The 12758-nt window shown below is 57.8% G+C and overlaps 3 protein-coding genes and 1 pseudogene across 3 annotated transcripts; 2 read left to right on the top strand and 2 right to left on the bottom strand.

Moving 5' to 3' along the window:
- Nucleotides 1-4: 4 nt before the first annotated feature.
- Nucleotides 5-1150, bottom strand: GL50803_0060815 (uncharacterized protein; the record flags this gene model as incomplete). The annotated part of the gene is made up of 1 exon (XM_038046244.1): nt 5-1150. One exon carries the CDS (start codon nt 1148-1150, stop codon nt 5-7), a length of 1146 nt encoding a protein of 381 aa, XP_037902083.1.
- Nucleotides 1151-2185: 1035 nt separating this feature from the next.
- On the top strand, nt 2186-5650 carry GL50803_0050225 (VSP; the record flags this gene model as incomplete). The annotated part of the gene is made up of 1 exon (XM_038046139.1): nt 2186-5650. One exon carries the CDS (start codon nt 2186-2188, stop codon nt 5648-5650), a length of 3465 nt encoding a protein of 1154 aa, XP_037902082.1.
- Nucleotides 5651-6452: 802 nt separating this feature from the next.
- On the bottom strand, nt 6453-8531 carry GL50803_00d50221 (High cysteine membrane protein Group 1; the record flags this gene model as incomplete). Its single annotated transcript, XM_038046456.1, has 1 exon — nt 6453-8531. The coding sequence occupies one exon, from the start codon at nt 8529-8531 to the stop codon at nt 6453-6455; it is 2079 nt and encodes a 692-aa protein (XP_037902081.1).
- A 1151-nt stretch (nt 8532-9682) lies between these two features.
- On the top strand, nt 9683-11794 carry GL50803_00d97820 (pVSP; annotated as a pseudogene).
- The last annotated feature ends 964 nt before the right edge of the window (nt 11795-12758 follow it).

The raw sequence follows: 12758 nt of genomic DNA, 5'->3' as shown, positions 1-12758 counted from the left end.
GCGGCTACGCGAGCACCTGGGCGACGATCTCCCGGAGCAGGTGGGCGTCGCGGGCGAGCCCCTCGTTGTCGGGGGTGAGCTCGAGCGCAGCCTCGGTGTGGGCCAGGGCCTCGCGCACCCGCTTCGCCTGCGCCAGGGCTGCCCCCCTCAGCGCGTGGACGGCGCTCCGGAGCTCCCTGCTGTAGACCGGGGGCTCCCTGCTCTGCTGCAGCGGGTGCCTTCCGCCCAGAACCGTGAGGCCTGCGTCCGTCGCCTCGAGGGCCTGCTCGTAGCGCCCCTCGCGCAGGGAGAGGGAGGCGTAGAGGACGACGGCGTCCATGCTCAGGGGAAGCTGCTCCCTCGCCTGGCCCGCGAGCTCCATGGCGGCCGGGAGGTCTGCCCCGACGCCCCGCGTGGCGAGCCTCTTCGCCTGGTCGAGGAGCTCGTACGGGGTGAGGCGGCGCCGGTGCTCGCCGGCCTTCACGTCGGCCTCGCCGGGGGGCGGATGCTGGGCAGCCCCTGCGACCGGCCCCAGCTGCCCGTCTGCGTAGATGTCCCGCCCGTCGCGCGCGGGGACGGCGACCGTGCGCCTCGTGAAGGACGCCTCGATGACCACCGTGCTCTCTGTGCGCACCGCAGGCATCCGGGCCTCGGGGTCGGCGGGGGGCCTCGGCGCCTCGTCCGGGGCCTCCTCCACCTGCCGCCGCAGAGCCGAGACCTGCTGCTCGCGCATCCTCCGCTCCTCGCCGGCCTGCCGCTGGCGGGCCTCGATGTCCGCGTCGACCTGCCTGCGCTTCTCGGCCGCCGCGGCCTCTGCCTCCCTCCTGGCCTGCTCCCGGACGTATGCATCATACCGCGCATAGGACTCCTCGCGGCGCCTCGCGGCCTCCTCGGGGCTCCCGTCGAACTCCAGCGCAGCCCACGTGCCCGGGGTCTTCTTCAGGAGGTGGACCACGAGGCATCCGTCGCTGAACTTGCAGCGCGCGTTCTCCAGCTGGACGGCGTCGTAGAGGTCTATGTTGGAGACGTAGCGCTCCGGCGCAGAGATCGTGATGCACAGGTCGGTGACCGTCACCTCGAGCGACCGCGGCGGCACGCCCGCCGGGACCCGCACGCAGGCCGTGAGGGCCTCGGGGGTCTGCGACAGGGTGAACTGGAACGAAAGAGCCATCCGGGGCGCGGGCAAGCGAGGCGGGGTTAAATGAAAATAGGCCGCAGCGTGGGGCTGCCCTGTGCGAGACGGCTCCTTCGCGTCTGGCGTTCTGTCCAGAGCTATTCTGTACGTCCCAGCCATGCGGTAGGGAGACACCCGATCAGCTAGCTCACCATGGTTGACGAGCCCCGGCACTGGCCACCTACCCAGTCTGTGGAGGGCCACGGTCCACCGACGCCTCCTGCTCGGCACACGCTTGCCGTCCAGAGAGCCAGAGGATGGCCCGGCTGTCCCTATGTGGAGCACTGCAGTCGCGGAGTCAGCCGCCGGCGCTCTCCCCCTCATAGGGCGGAGCTGCATCTGTTACCTCCGGGGATGGATCCAGGTGGTCACGGGGCGCCGAGACACTGTCTGGCGGTGCACCTGAGCACGTCTCTCCGCTGAAGCCTTTGGCTCTGCAATGGGGTCTGGGGCGAGTAGGCCCACACGTCAGCGGACCCTGCGGCCAGGCAGCACAGGAGGCTGTGTACTCCAATATGGTGCGCTGGACGAAGGAGCACGAGGCCGGTCCGGGGGAAGAGAGGCGTGGATGGAAAGCAACAGGCTCGTGGTGGTCAGATGAGAAGCGAAAGTTATTGGGGTCTATCTTCTGCTCCCTTGTGACCAGTGAGAGCATTCGCTTAGAGATCTCTAATCAGCAGCTTTATAGAATAGCGCCGCAGAGGCCATGGAGCGAGCAGATGTAATGTGACGCATTTACTACCGGGACGCCCTGCCCCTGCAGAGGAAGCCAACGAGCACAGCGACAGCAATGTACAGGAGTGCACCCCGAACAATCATTCCACAAGAGAGGTGCGATCTGAGTCTGGCCCTCACCGATCCTGTTCCTATCGAAGTCAAGGGGAACTGCACTATCAACTAGCCTCCGATGGGTGTGCTCCTATCTCGTCCTCCTCCAGTCCAACTGATCAAGAGAGCAAGAGCGGTTGCCTCTCACTGCTCGCGGCAACACATCAGCCTGATGAAAAAGCAGTAGCACACGAACTCCGGCTAATGTTGGTAGGATTTCTCCTAGTTTGTGCAACCGTGCTGGCAAAGGACAGCGGGAAGGACACATGCTTCCCGGGCTACACCCTCAACACTGACACGAAGCAGTGCACCAAGGACCCAGAAGCGCCGTGCAACGTCGAGGGCTGTGAGACCTGCGTGGAGGGCAACGCCCAGCAGTGCAAGACGTGCCGTCCGGGCTACACCATCAACACTGACACGAAGCAGTGCACCAAGGACCCAGAAGCGCCGTGCAACGTCGAGGGCTGTGAGACCTGCGTGGAGGGCAACGCCCAGCAGTGCAAGACGTGCCGTCCGGGCTACACCATCAACACTGACACGAAGCAGTGCACCAAGGACCCAGAAGCGCCGTGCAACGTCGAGGGCTGTGAGACCTGCGTGGAGGGCAACGCCCAGCAGTGCAAGACGTGCCGTCCGGGCTACACCATCAACACTGACACGAAGCAGTGCACCAAGGACCCAGAAGCGCCGTGCAACGTCGAGGGCTGTGAGACCTGCGTGGAGGGCAACGCCCAGCAGTGCAAGACGTGCCGTCCGGGCTACACCATCAACACTGACACGAAGCAGTGCACCAAGGACCCAGAAGCGCCGTGCAACGTCGAGGGCTGTGAGACCTGCGTGGAGGGCAACGCCCAGCAGTGCAAGACGTGCCGTCCGGGCTACACCATCAACACTGACACGAAGCAGTGCACCAAGGACCCAGAAGCGCCGTGCAACGTCGAGGGCTGTGAGACCTGCGTGGAGGGCAACGCCCAGCAGTGCAAGACGTGCCGTCCGGGCTACACCATCAACACTGACACGAAGCAGTGCACCAAGGACCCAGAAGCGCCGTGCAACGTCGAGGGCTGTGAGACCTGCGTGGAGGGCAACGCCCAGCAGTGCAAGACGTGCCGTCCGGGCTACACCATCAACACTGACACGAAGCAGTGCACCAAGGACCCAGAAGCGCCGTGCAACGTCGAGGGCTGTGAGACCTGCGTGGAGGGCAACGCCCAGCAGTGCAAGACGTGCCGTCCGGGCTACACCATCAACACTGACACGAAGCAGTGCACCAAGGACCCAGAAGCGCCGTGCAACGTCGAGGGCTGTGAGACCTGCGTGGAGGGCAACGCCCAGCAGTGCAAGACGTGCCGTCCGGGCTACACCATCAACACTGACACGAAGCAGTGCACCAAGGACCCAGAAGCGCCGTGCAACGTCGAGGGCTGTGAGACCTGCGTGGAGGGCAACGCCCAGCAGTGCAAGACGTGCCGTCCGGGCTACACCATCAACACTGACACGAAGCAGTGCACCAAGGACCCAGAAGCGCCGTGCAACGTCGAGGGCTGTGAGACCTGCGTGGAGGGCAACGCCCAGCAGTGCAAGACGTGCCGTCCGGGCTACACCATCAACACTGACACGAAGCAGTGCACCAAGGACCCAGAAGCGCCGTGCAACGTCGAGGGCTGTGAGACCTGCGTGGAGGGCAACGCCCAGCAGTGCAAGACGTGCCGTCCGGGCTACACCATCAACACTGACACGAAGCAGTGCACCAAGGACCCAGAAGCGCCGTGCAACGTCGAGGGCTGTGAGACCTGCGTGGAGGGCAACGCCCAGCAGTGCAAGACGTGCCGTCCGGGCTACACCATCAACACTGACACGAAGCAGTGCACCAAGGACCCAGAAGCGCCGTGCAACGTCGAGGGCTGTGAGACCTGCGTGGAGGGCAACGCCCAGCAGTGCAAGACGTGCCGTCCGGGCTACACCATCAACACTGACACGAAGCAGTGCACCAAGGACCCAGAAGCGCCGTGCAACGTCGAGGGCTGTGAGACCTGCGTGGAGGGCAACGCCCAGCAGTGCAAGACGTGCCGTCCGGGCTACACCATCAACACTGACACGAAGCAGTGCACCAAGGACCCAGAAGCGCCGTGCAACGTCGAGGGCTGTGAGACCTGCGTGGAGGGCAACGCCCAGCAGTGCAAGACGTGCCGTCCGGGCTACACCATCAACACTGACACGAAGCAGTGCACCAAGGACCCAGAAGCGCCGTGCAACGTCGAGGGCTGTGAGACCTGCGTGGAGGGCAACGCCCAGCAGTGCAAGACGTGCCGTCCGGGCTACACCATCAACACTGACACGAAGCAGTGCACCAAGGACCCAGAAGCGCCGTGCAACGTCGAGGGCTGTGAGACCTGCGTGGAGGGCAACGCCCAGCAGTGCAAGACGTGCCGTCCGGGCTACACCATCAACACTGACACGAAGCAGTGCACCAAGGACCCAGAAGCGCCGTGCAACGTCGAGGGCTGTGAGACCTGCGTGGAGGGCAACGCCCAGCAGTGCAAGACGTGCCGTCCGGGCTACACCATCAACACTGACACGAAGCAGTGCACCAAGGACCCAGAAGCGCCGTGCAACGTCGAGGGCTGTGAGACCTGCGTGGAGGGCAACGCCCAGCAGTGCAAGACGTGCCGTCCGGGCTACACCATCAACACTGACACGAAGCAGTGCACCAAGGACCCAGAAGCGCCGTGCAATACTCCCAACTGTAAGACCTGTGACAACCCCAAAACAGACAACGAAATCTGCACTAAATGTAATGATGGCGACTACCTCACCCCTACAAACCAATGCGTACCTGACTGCACAGCCATCAGCGGATACTACGGAGATACTGACAAGAAGTGTAAGGCATGCAACCCTGAGTGCGCTGAGTGCGTTGGACCGGCCAACAATCAGTGCACGGCCTGTCCTGTTGGGAAAATGCTTCAGTATACAGATACTAATACTCCTGTCAATGGGGGCACGTGCATGGACCAGTGCAGCGTGAGTTCTACAAACGATGGATGCGCAGAGTGTGGGGCTCAGATAGGAGGAACTGCATATTGCTCAAAGTGCAAGAACACTCAACAAGCCCCCTTGAACGGCAACTGTGCGGCCAGTTCACGAGTAGCCTTCTGTGCAACAATCACAAGTGGGGCCTGTACAAAATGCAATGAGGGTTACTTCCTCAAGGACGGCGGCTGCTATCAGACAGATAGACAGCCTGGTAAGCAGGTGTGTAGTAATGCACAGGGAGGCAATGGTAAGTGTCAGACATGTGCCAATGGCTTAGCAGCAAGTGATGGCAACTGTGCAGAATGTCATTCTACTTGTGCTACGTGCTCGACTGCAGATGCGGCTGACAAGTGCAAGACCTGTGCCACTGGGTATTACAAGGAAAACGGTGACGATACCACTGCTGGGTTATGCAAGAAGTGCTCAGAGAAGATCTCTGGATGCAAGCAATGTGTGTCGTCATCTGGCAGTTCAGTCATATGCTTAGAATCAGAAGTAGGCACTGGTGGAAGCGTCAACAAGAGCGGCCTCAGCACGGGGGCCATAGCCGGTATCTCTGTTGCTGTGATTGTTATTGTAGGTGGTCTTGTCGGATTCCTTTGCTGGTGGTTCCTCTGCCGCGGGAAGGCGTAGACTTAGCTGTGTACTTAGGTAGTAAACGCGTTACTTTATGTAGCTCGTGTAGATGTGCTGCTGGAGCTATCTGAGCGCGATCCAGAGATCATGCGGGTAATCCTCGCTCTTTCCTGGCCGTCCGGAAACGATGGCTGGTCGTGGATAATGTAACGAGGAGCTCCTCTCCAGTGATGCATCCAGAGCCCTGCGCGGTCCCCGGTCGGCCTCCAGGATCCGGCCTGCTTAGGGCCATACGAGCCGCGAGTGTGCCTCTCCTTGGCCTGCCGCCAGGATGAATGAAACTCAGGTCGTCCCTGCACTTCTTGACCTCCTCGCTGTGGTATCCATGCAGTTGCTGGATGACACCCACGCCCACCGCCTTGCGTTTGTGTCGGGCTCTGCTCTGCTCTGGCCGCCGGGCTGGCCTGATCTCCAGCTTGCGTTGCACTCCCCGAGACACGGAGGCACAGGTACCGACGATTGCACTGGGCCCCTGGTCGTCCCTCTGCACCGGTGGAGAGGAGCCCCTGCTTGCTGTCTACAACCGCCCTCGGACTGGCCAAGAGTCGAACACGAGCTTATCCCGAGGCCTCCGAATGCACCGGAGACGGGCTCCGATGGCACAGCACTCGATGCGATTCTTCCTGCTTGCACCCTAACTGAGGCCTGTGCACTGAGAGGCCGGTGGCACCCACCCGCTGGGGGCAGGCCACGATCTGGTGGTCCGGAAGGCGCTTGCAAGGGGCTGGGCGTCAGTCCAGGGGATGATCCGGGCCCTAAGCATTCACTCTCTATGAGCTGCGGCCCGCCAGCCGCAGAGCTAGAACTCGTCCACCGTCCCCATGAGCTCCACGTTCTCGGCCGCTGCCCTCTTCTTCGAGATCGGCTTCGATCCCCGCCGCCTCCGCAGGACGAGCCAGCATGTGAGGGCGACGGCCGCTATAATGAGAAGGGAGACAACGACTGCCACGGTGACCGTCGTGGAGCCGGAGCTGGCCTTCCTGGTCTGAGAGACGCATGTGTCACCCCTGAGGGTGTACCCCTCCATGCATATGCAGAGAGAGCCGACTGATTCTGATCCGCTTGGACAGCCTGAGGCGCAGGATCTCTTGCTCGGCTGGACGTTGTGATTGCTGTCCGCACATGAGAGGCACTCGCCACTTGCGCTGCAGCTCGAGCACCCTGTGGCGTCTGATGGACAGGTGTTCTTAGCTATGCATGCGCCATCACTACTGGGCTCGAAGCCCTCTGCACAGACGCACTTTCCATCCTCCTCTCTCTGATTCAGCTCCGTGCATGTGAGTGGGCACGAGAAACCATCGACGGAGACAAGTCCGGGGGAGCACCGTGTGCACACGAGGTTGTTATCCTTAGGGGTGCATGCTTGACAGCTTTCAATTCCACATGTGGCACACTGGAGCTCTTCTGGATCCGCATAGTATCCATCGCCACATTCAGATGCGTCGACACATGTAACCGTTCCAGAGTCGTCCACCTTGGTGTACTTTCCCGAAGAACACTTTGTGCAGTGGTCAGGACCTGAACCGTCACACTCCAGACATGCTGAGTCGCACTGGATACAGCTATTGCTATTGTTATCAAAATAGGTACCTACGTTACATTTGCATACACACGTACCAGTTTCACAGCTACCAGATTCTGATGCAGAACAAGAAGTGACACAAGAAGTGCCACTTACAGAGACATACTTATCATTCTTGCAGCTAGTGCACACAAGCTTATTGGACCCATCAGACTTGATACTACAGCTAGCGCAATCTTCAATAGCACCAGCTGTAGTACTATCACACCAGCTGCACGTCGAGTCCTTCGCAAAGAATCCTTGTGCTTCATTGCAAGTGGTGCATGTTCCGCCAGAGGCCTCTGTGCAGATAGTTCTCCCGAGGAGGTCGTTCGTGGTATAGCATCCGCCCTCATAGAAAAAGACTCTACGATCGGGGGACGATCTATTACATGCTGTACACTTCCCAGCAGTACTGTCCTTATTGCAGGCCCCAAACTCGCTTGACAGTCTGCAGTTGCCATTGTGGGGAACTTCGTTGGGATTGACACACTGTTTGCAAGCAGAGTAACCACTGATATCCATTAGGTTGTCTGACGCACATATAGATGCGCCACTTCCCTCTTTGCTATAGCACCCACCCTTATAGCAAACGTGAGTGGATGCACAGTGAGTGCAGTATCCGTTCTGGCAAACATGGGAGGTGGTATCTGCGCATGCATCATCGATTGGTGCTTTGGTTGGATCCACACACGATGTACACCGGACAGCAGTCTGTTTAGTATTATCACTTGTGGTGGAAGGAGATTCTAGGGAAATGCAAGACGAACATCCTGCTATGCCTACTTTATCATTGAAACCAGCAGTGTCCCCGCACAGAATACATTTCTCCTGAGAATTCCTGTCGTTTGCAAAAACAAAACCGTGCGCAACCGCACAAGTATTGCAAACACCATCTGAAACAGTCTCACAGATGTGCGTACCTGGCCACTCATTTTTATTGTAACAACCTCCGTAGAATAAGAAATAGGTCGAGCCTCCTGCTTCACTAGCTTTGGTGCCACCAGTACACGATGTGCACCGTTGTGACGCGTCACTACCTGTAATTGATTCCGTAACACAAACAGTTGGATCAATAGAGGGATCAGCAGGGGAATCGTCTTTTCCTACACATGCACCATTGATAGGCACTTTTCCAGATAAGCATTCGGTGCACAACGTTGTCCTTGGCCCGAACATGACGCACTTGTCTTGCACGCAGTTAGGCTTATAGCCTGTACAGGCAACGTAGTAGTCATTCTTGTACGGAGTAGAGCCATCGCCCGGCTGGGCCGCTAAGCCGATAACCGCTAGACCGAAGAGAAACAATACCGACATCACTGAATTTTCCGGCGCACCTTTGCAACAGAACGAAAAGGTTTCTTGCAACCGAGTACATTAACTGCTAGCGAATCCGTGTGCGCATACTGAGATTCCCGTGTCTGAAGCACAACGTGAAGGGCAACTAGCGGTACGATGAGATGACTCGTTGAGCCGGAGTCGCACTGGGCTCAGCTTGTAAATGGAACCACTCCATGGGAGCCTCCTGCGTCACGGACCTGTGCTGATCAGCGCGCCCCTGCTCTCCAGCCTGGTGCTGGACGGGTGATGTGCCACACAGGCAGACCTGGAGGCAGAAGAGGAAGGGAGGGGCGGGGCATTTTAATTCGCAAAATTATTTCCGAGGTTAGCTTGCCAGCTGCTATCTGAACAGATCTTCCGTACGAGCCGCTGCCGCTTTAGACAGGTGGACCTCCCGCTTGCTTCTGGCAAGACCCAGAATCTGAGATCCAAATCCAGAATCTGGAATTCGGATATCCTCGGATCCTGGTGGGAGAAGAGGGCCTCATGCCTCACTTCCTTCGGACATCGATGTGGTTCTTCCCAGGGCCTTCTAGGATTTCTCTCTTTTCTAGCCAGCTCTTGGAGGCCGGCTGCTGCCTGGCACCTAGTGGGCACTCACTATCTTAGGGCCTTGCGTCAATCGCGACGGCAATCTGGCCTCGGAAGCAATCAGCTCTGGTCACGTAAGTAGTATATTATTGTCGTGGTGCTCAGTTTCCATTTTTTGCAAAAAACGTAAATTGGCCTCCGTGCCCATGCAAGGCGCTAATCTGCCATTTTTTGCGAAAAGTACGGAGCCGGAATCGTGGGGTCCTTTTCTATTTTTTGAATCGTCTCCCGTCAGGCGTTGGACGGTAGGGACACCCGGACAGCCAGGCAGGAAGGGAGGAAGGGAGGAAGGAATGTATGGTGGTGTAGGGATAGCGTGAGGAAGGGGTGTGGGTGGGCATTCTCACGGGAGTGAGGCACGCCGGGCGGTATCGCGAGGCCGTCGGACTTTCTTGTGGGCATGCAGGGCGTCATGTAGTACGTCTGAGCCTCGGGCTTTACATTGAGAGCATTACTTAATGGGTCGACCCCGCGAAAGGGTGCCCCTCAAGTGCGTGTTGCTGCGTCCTACAGACCGCCATTGATCAGCAACCTCAATGTTCGGTAGACTTTTACTTGCTAGCGCTGTCTTGCAGCTAACATGGGCTGCATGTGAAGCAAATGGATTAGGTGGTGCTGGGAGCTGCAAGACGTGCGGAGCCACCATTGGTGGCAGTGAATATTGCAGTGAATGCAATGATGGGGCCAACTATGCTCCCGTAGATGGGATCTGTGCGAATGCTGGGCAAACGCCAGCTAGTACGCTTTGTCCGTAACATAGCGCCGGAAAATGCACACAATGTGGAAGCACCTCCTTTAAATACAAGGACGGCTGCTACCAACCCAACGACGGAAAGCCGGGGCAGAGCTTTTGCCTTGTGGCTAGTGGCTGAGTATGCACCGAGGCTGCTCCTGGATACTTTATCCCCACGGAAGTGGTAAATACTGAGCAATCCGTGGTTGCATGTAGTTATACGACCGGAGTAGCAATAACAGCTGGCGGAAACACATACAAGGGCATTGCTGACTGCGCAGAGTGCGGCGCCCCTGACGCAACAGCCGGCGCTGAGGCCGGCAAGGTTGCAACGTGTACCAAGTGTGGAGTCAGTAAGTATCTCAAGGATAACGTGTGCGTAGATAAAGCCCAATGTAATTCTGGTAGCACTAATAAGTTCGTTGCAGTTGATGATTCTGAGAATGGCAACAAGTGTGCTTCTTGCAGTGATAGCCCTAATGGCGGCGTTGCTAATGTGACACCTGCACCTATCACTAGCAATCTAAGAAGATCAAATGTATCAAGTGTACTGGTAACAACTATCTGAAAACCACAGGCGAAGACACATCATGTGTACAAAAAGACCAATGCAAAGACGGCTTCTTCCCCAAGGATGACAGCACCGACGGAATTGCCAATTGCGCCATGTGTGCCTTAGTTACTAGTCAATCAGGGGCTGCCCTCATTACATGCACCACTTATGTAGTAGGATACAAACTTAGTGCTGATGAAACTAAGTGTGAAGCAGCAAGTAATTGCAAGACGCCTGGATGCAAGACATGCAATAACGAGGGCAAAGAGAACGAGGTCTGCACAGAGTATGCTAGTGGAAACTATCTCACCCGGCGAGCCAGTGCATAGACAGCTGCAACAAGGTTGGGAATTACTACGGAGCAACGGAAGGAGCAAAGCAAACTTGCAAGAAGTGTGCTGTGTCCAACTGTAAGGCCTGTGATAATCAGGGGCAATGTCAAATATGCAAAGACGGATTTTACAAAAATGGTGATGCCTGCTCTCCGTGTCACGAAAGCTGCAAGACATGCAGTGCAGGTACTGCTAATGACTGCACTGAATGTCCCACTGGAAGAGCACTTAAGTACGAAAGTGATGGAGTCAAAGGCACCTGTGGAACTGGATGCACAACAGGCCAAAGTAGTGGTGCCCGTAAAACATGTGGGCTAACCATTGATGGAGCTAGCTATTGTTCAGAGTGCGCCGCGGGGACAGAATATCCTCAGAATGGGGTCTGTACCTCAGCAACTGCTCGTGCCGCAGCCACTTGTAAGACCGGAAATGTTGTCAAGGGCGCATGCAGCTCATGCACCAATGGGTTTCTTCGTATAAACGGGGACTGTTATGAAACGACCAAGTTCCCTGGGAAGAGTGTCTGCACAACAGCACCAGGCGCTGATACTTGCACTTTGATGGCTTCAGGTTATTATATTGACGGTAGTATTAACCTTGTGGTTTGCTCTGATGGCTGTGCAAAGTGCACTACTTCAAGCACTTGCACGACATGCAAAGATGGGTATGCAAAAATCGGAAGCAGCCAAACATGTACAAAGTGTGATTCTAGCTGTGAAACATGCAACGGGCAGCTACAACGTGTAAGGTATGTGCGACAGGATACTACAAGACTGTATTGGGAGAAGGCGCGTGCACATTCTGCGAAGGTAATAGCAATGGGGTCACTGGTATCAATGGCTGCGTGAGCTGCGCTCCCCCGTCTGGCAACACTGGCCCTGTCCTCTGCTATCTCATGAAGGATAGCAGGAACACAAACAAGAGCGGCCTCTCCACGGGGGCTATCGCAGGCATCGTCGTTGCTGTTGTCATCGTCGAGGGGCTCGTCGGGTTCCTCTGCCGGTGGTTCCTCTGTCGAAGCAAGGCGTAGACTTAAGTAGTAAACGCGTCCCAGTGCCATCCTGCGCTCTGCGTCTGCCAGGCACGGCACGGCAGGTCTCGGCCAGTGCACCAAGCGTGTTGATGCGTATTGGTCAGCGGACTCTGCTACTGGAGCCTCCGGTCTGGGCGAGCACCGGCTCTCATGGCTGCCGATACGCAGGTGGATGCCCGGTCCTCAGCAACGCACCCTGCGTGTCCGCGGCTCCGCGAGTGACCGACAGTGCTGTGCAGAGGCCAGAACTGCGGACCCCGTGTGCTAAACATCGCCCCTCTGCAGCTGTGGGATTGGCTGGTTCTGACAAGTTATAGACAAAACAGGGCCCTGTCCATTGCATAACCACTCGCAGCACCTCCAGGTATAGCGTTGGCGGTGGTTCTGTGCTACCTCGCCGAGTTTCGTGGGTCGGAGGTCTTCAAGGACGTCCAGGCCCTTGCCCAGATCAACGAGCCCCGGGACGAGACCCTCGGGCTTGTGGCACGGAGAGACATGCCGGCTTCCTCGAAGGATCGACAGCAAGGACTCGGGCTAGTAAAGATTATCCTTCCCGTCCCCGTCCGCGGTTCATCATGTACCTGTACGTTCAGCGGGCCTTCCGACTCAGAAGTGAAGCCGGTGAACTCTGTGGCGAAGGGCCCAGTACCGGGAGTGGCTGGCACCATGAGCGGCTGGCTGGCATGCAACTTAACCACGGTGATGATGATTTACTCCACCCACCGGTTGCTTCCAGTGGTGTGCTGCTGGGGCCCTCGCCTGCAGGTATGGTCCAGAGATCTCACGGGTAAGCTCTTGCTCAGTCCCTGACTAGTCCAGAGACGAGGGTTGGCTATGGAATATGATAATGACCACAGTAGTGGACGGGAGGAGCTATCTGCGTTCCTCGACTGTTCTGCGGGTGTGTGCTCGATCTAGGTGTGCACATAGGTCCTTTTGGAGATCAGGCCGTCCTGCAGGC

Source organism: Giardia intestinalis, chromosome 4 (assembly GCF_000002435.2).
Source record: "Giardia intestinalis strain WB C6 chromosome 4, whole genome shotgun sequence".
In the NCBI taxonomy this organism is placed as follows: Eukaryota; Fornicata; order Diplomonadida; family Hexamitidae; genus Giardia; species Giardia duodenalis.
The sequence above is the reverse complement of the archived record's forward strand: the minus strand, read 5'-3'. Positions and strand labels throughout refer to the sequence as shown.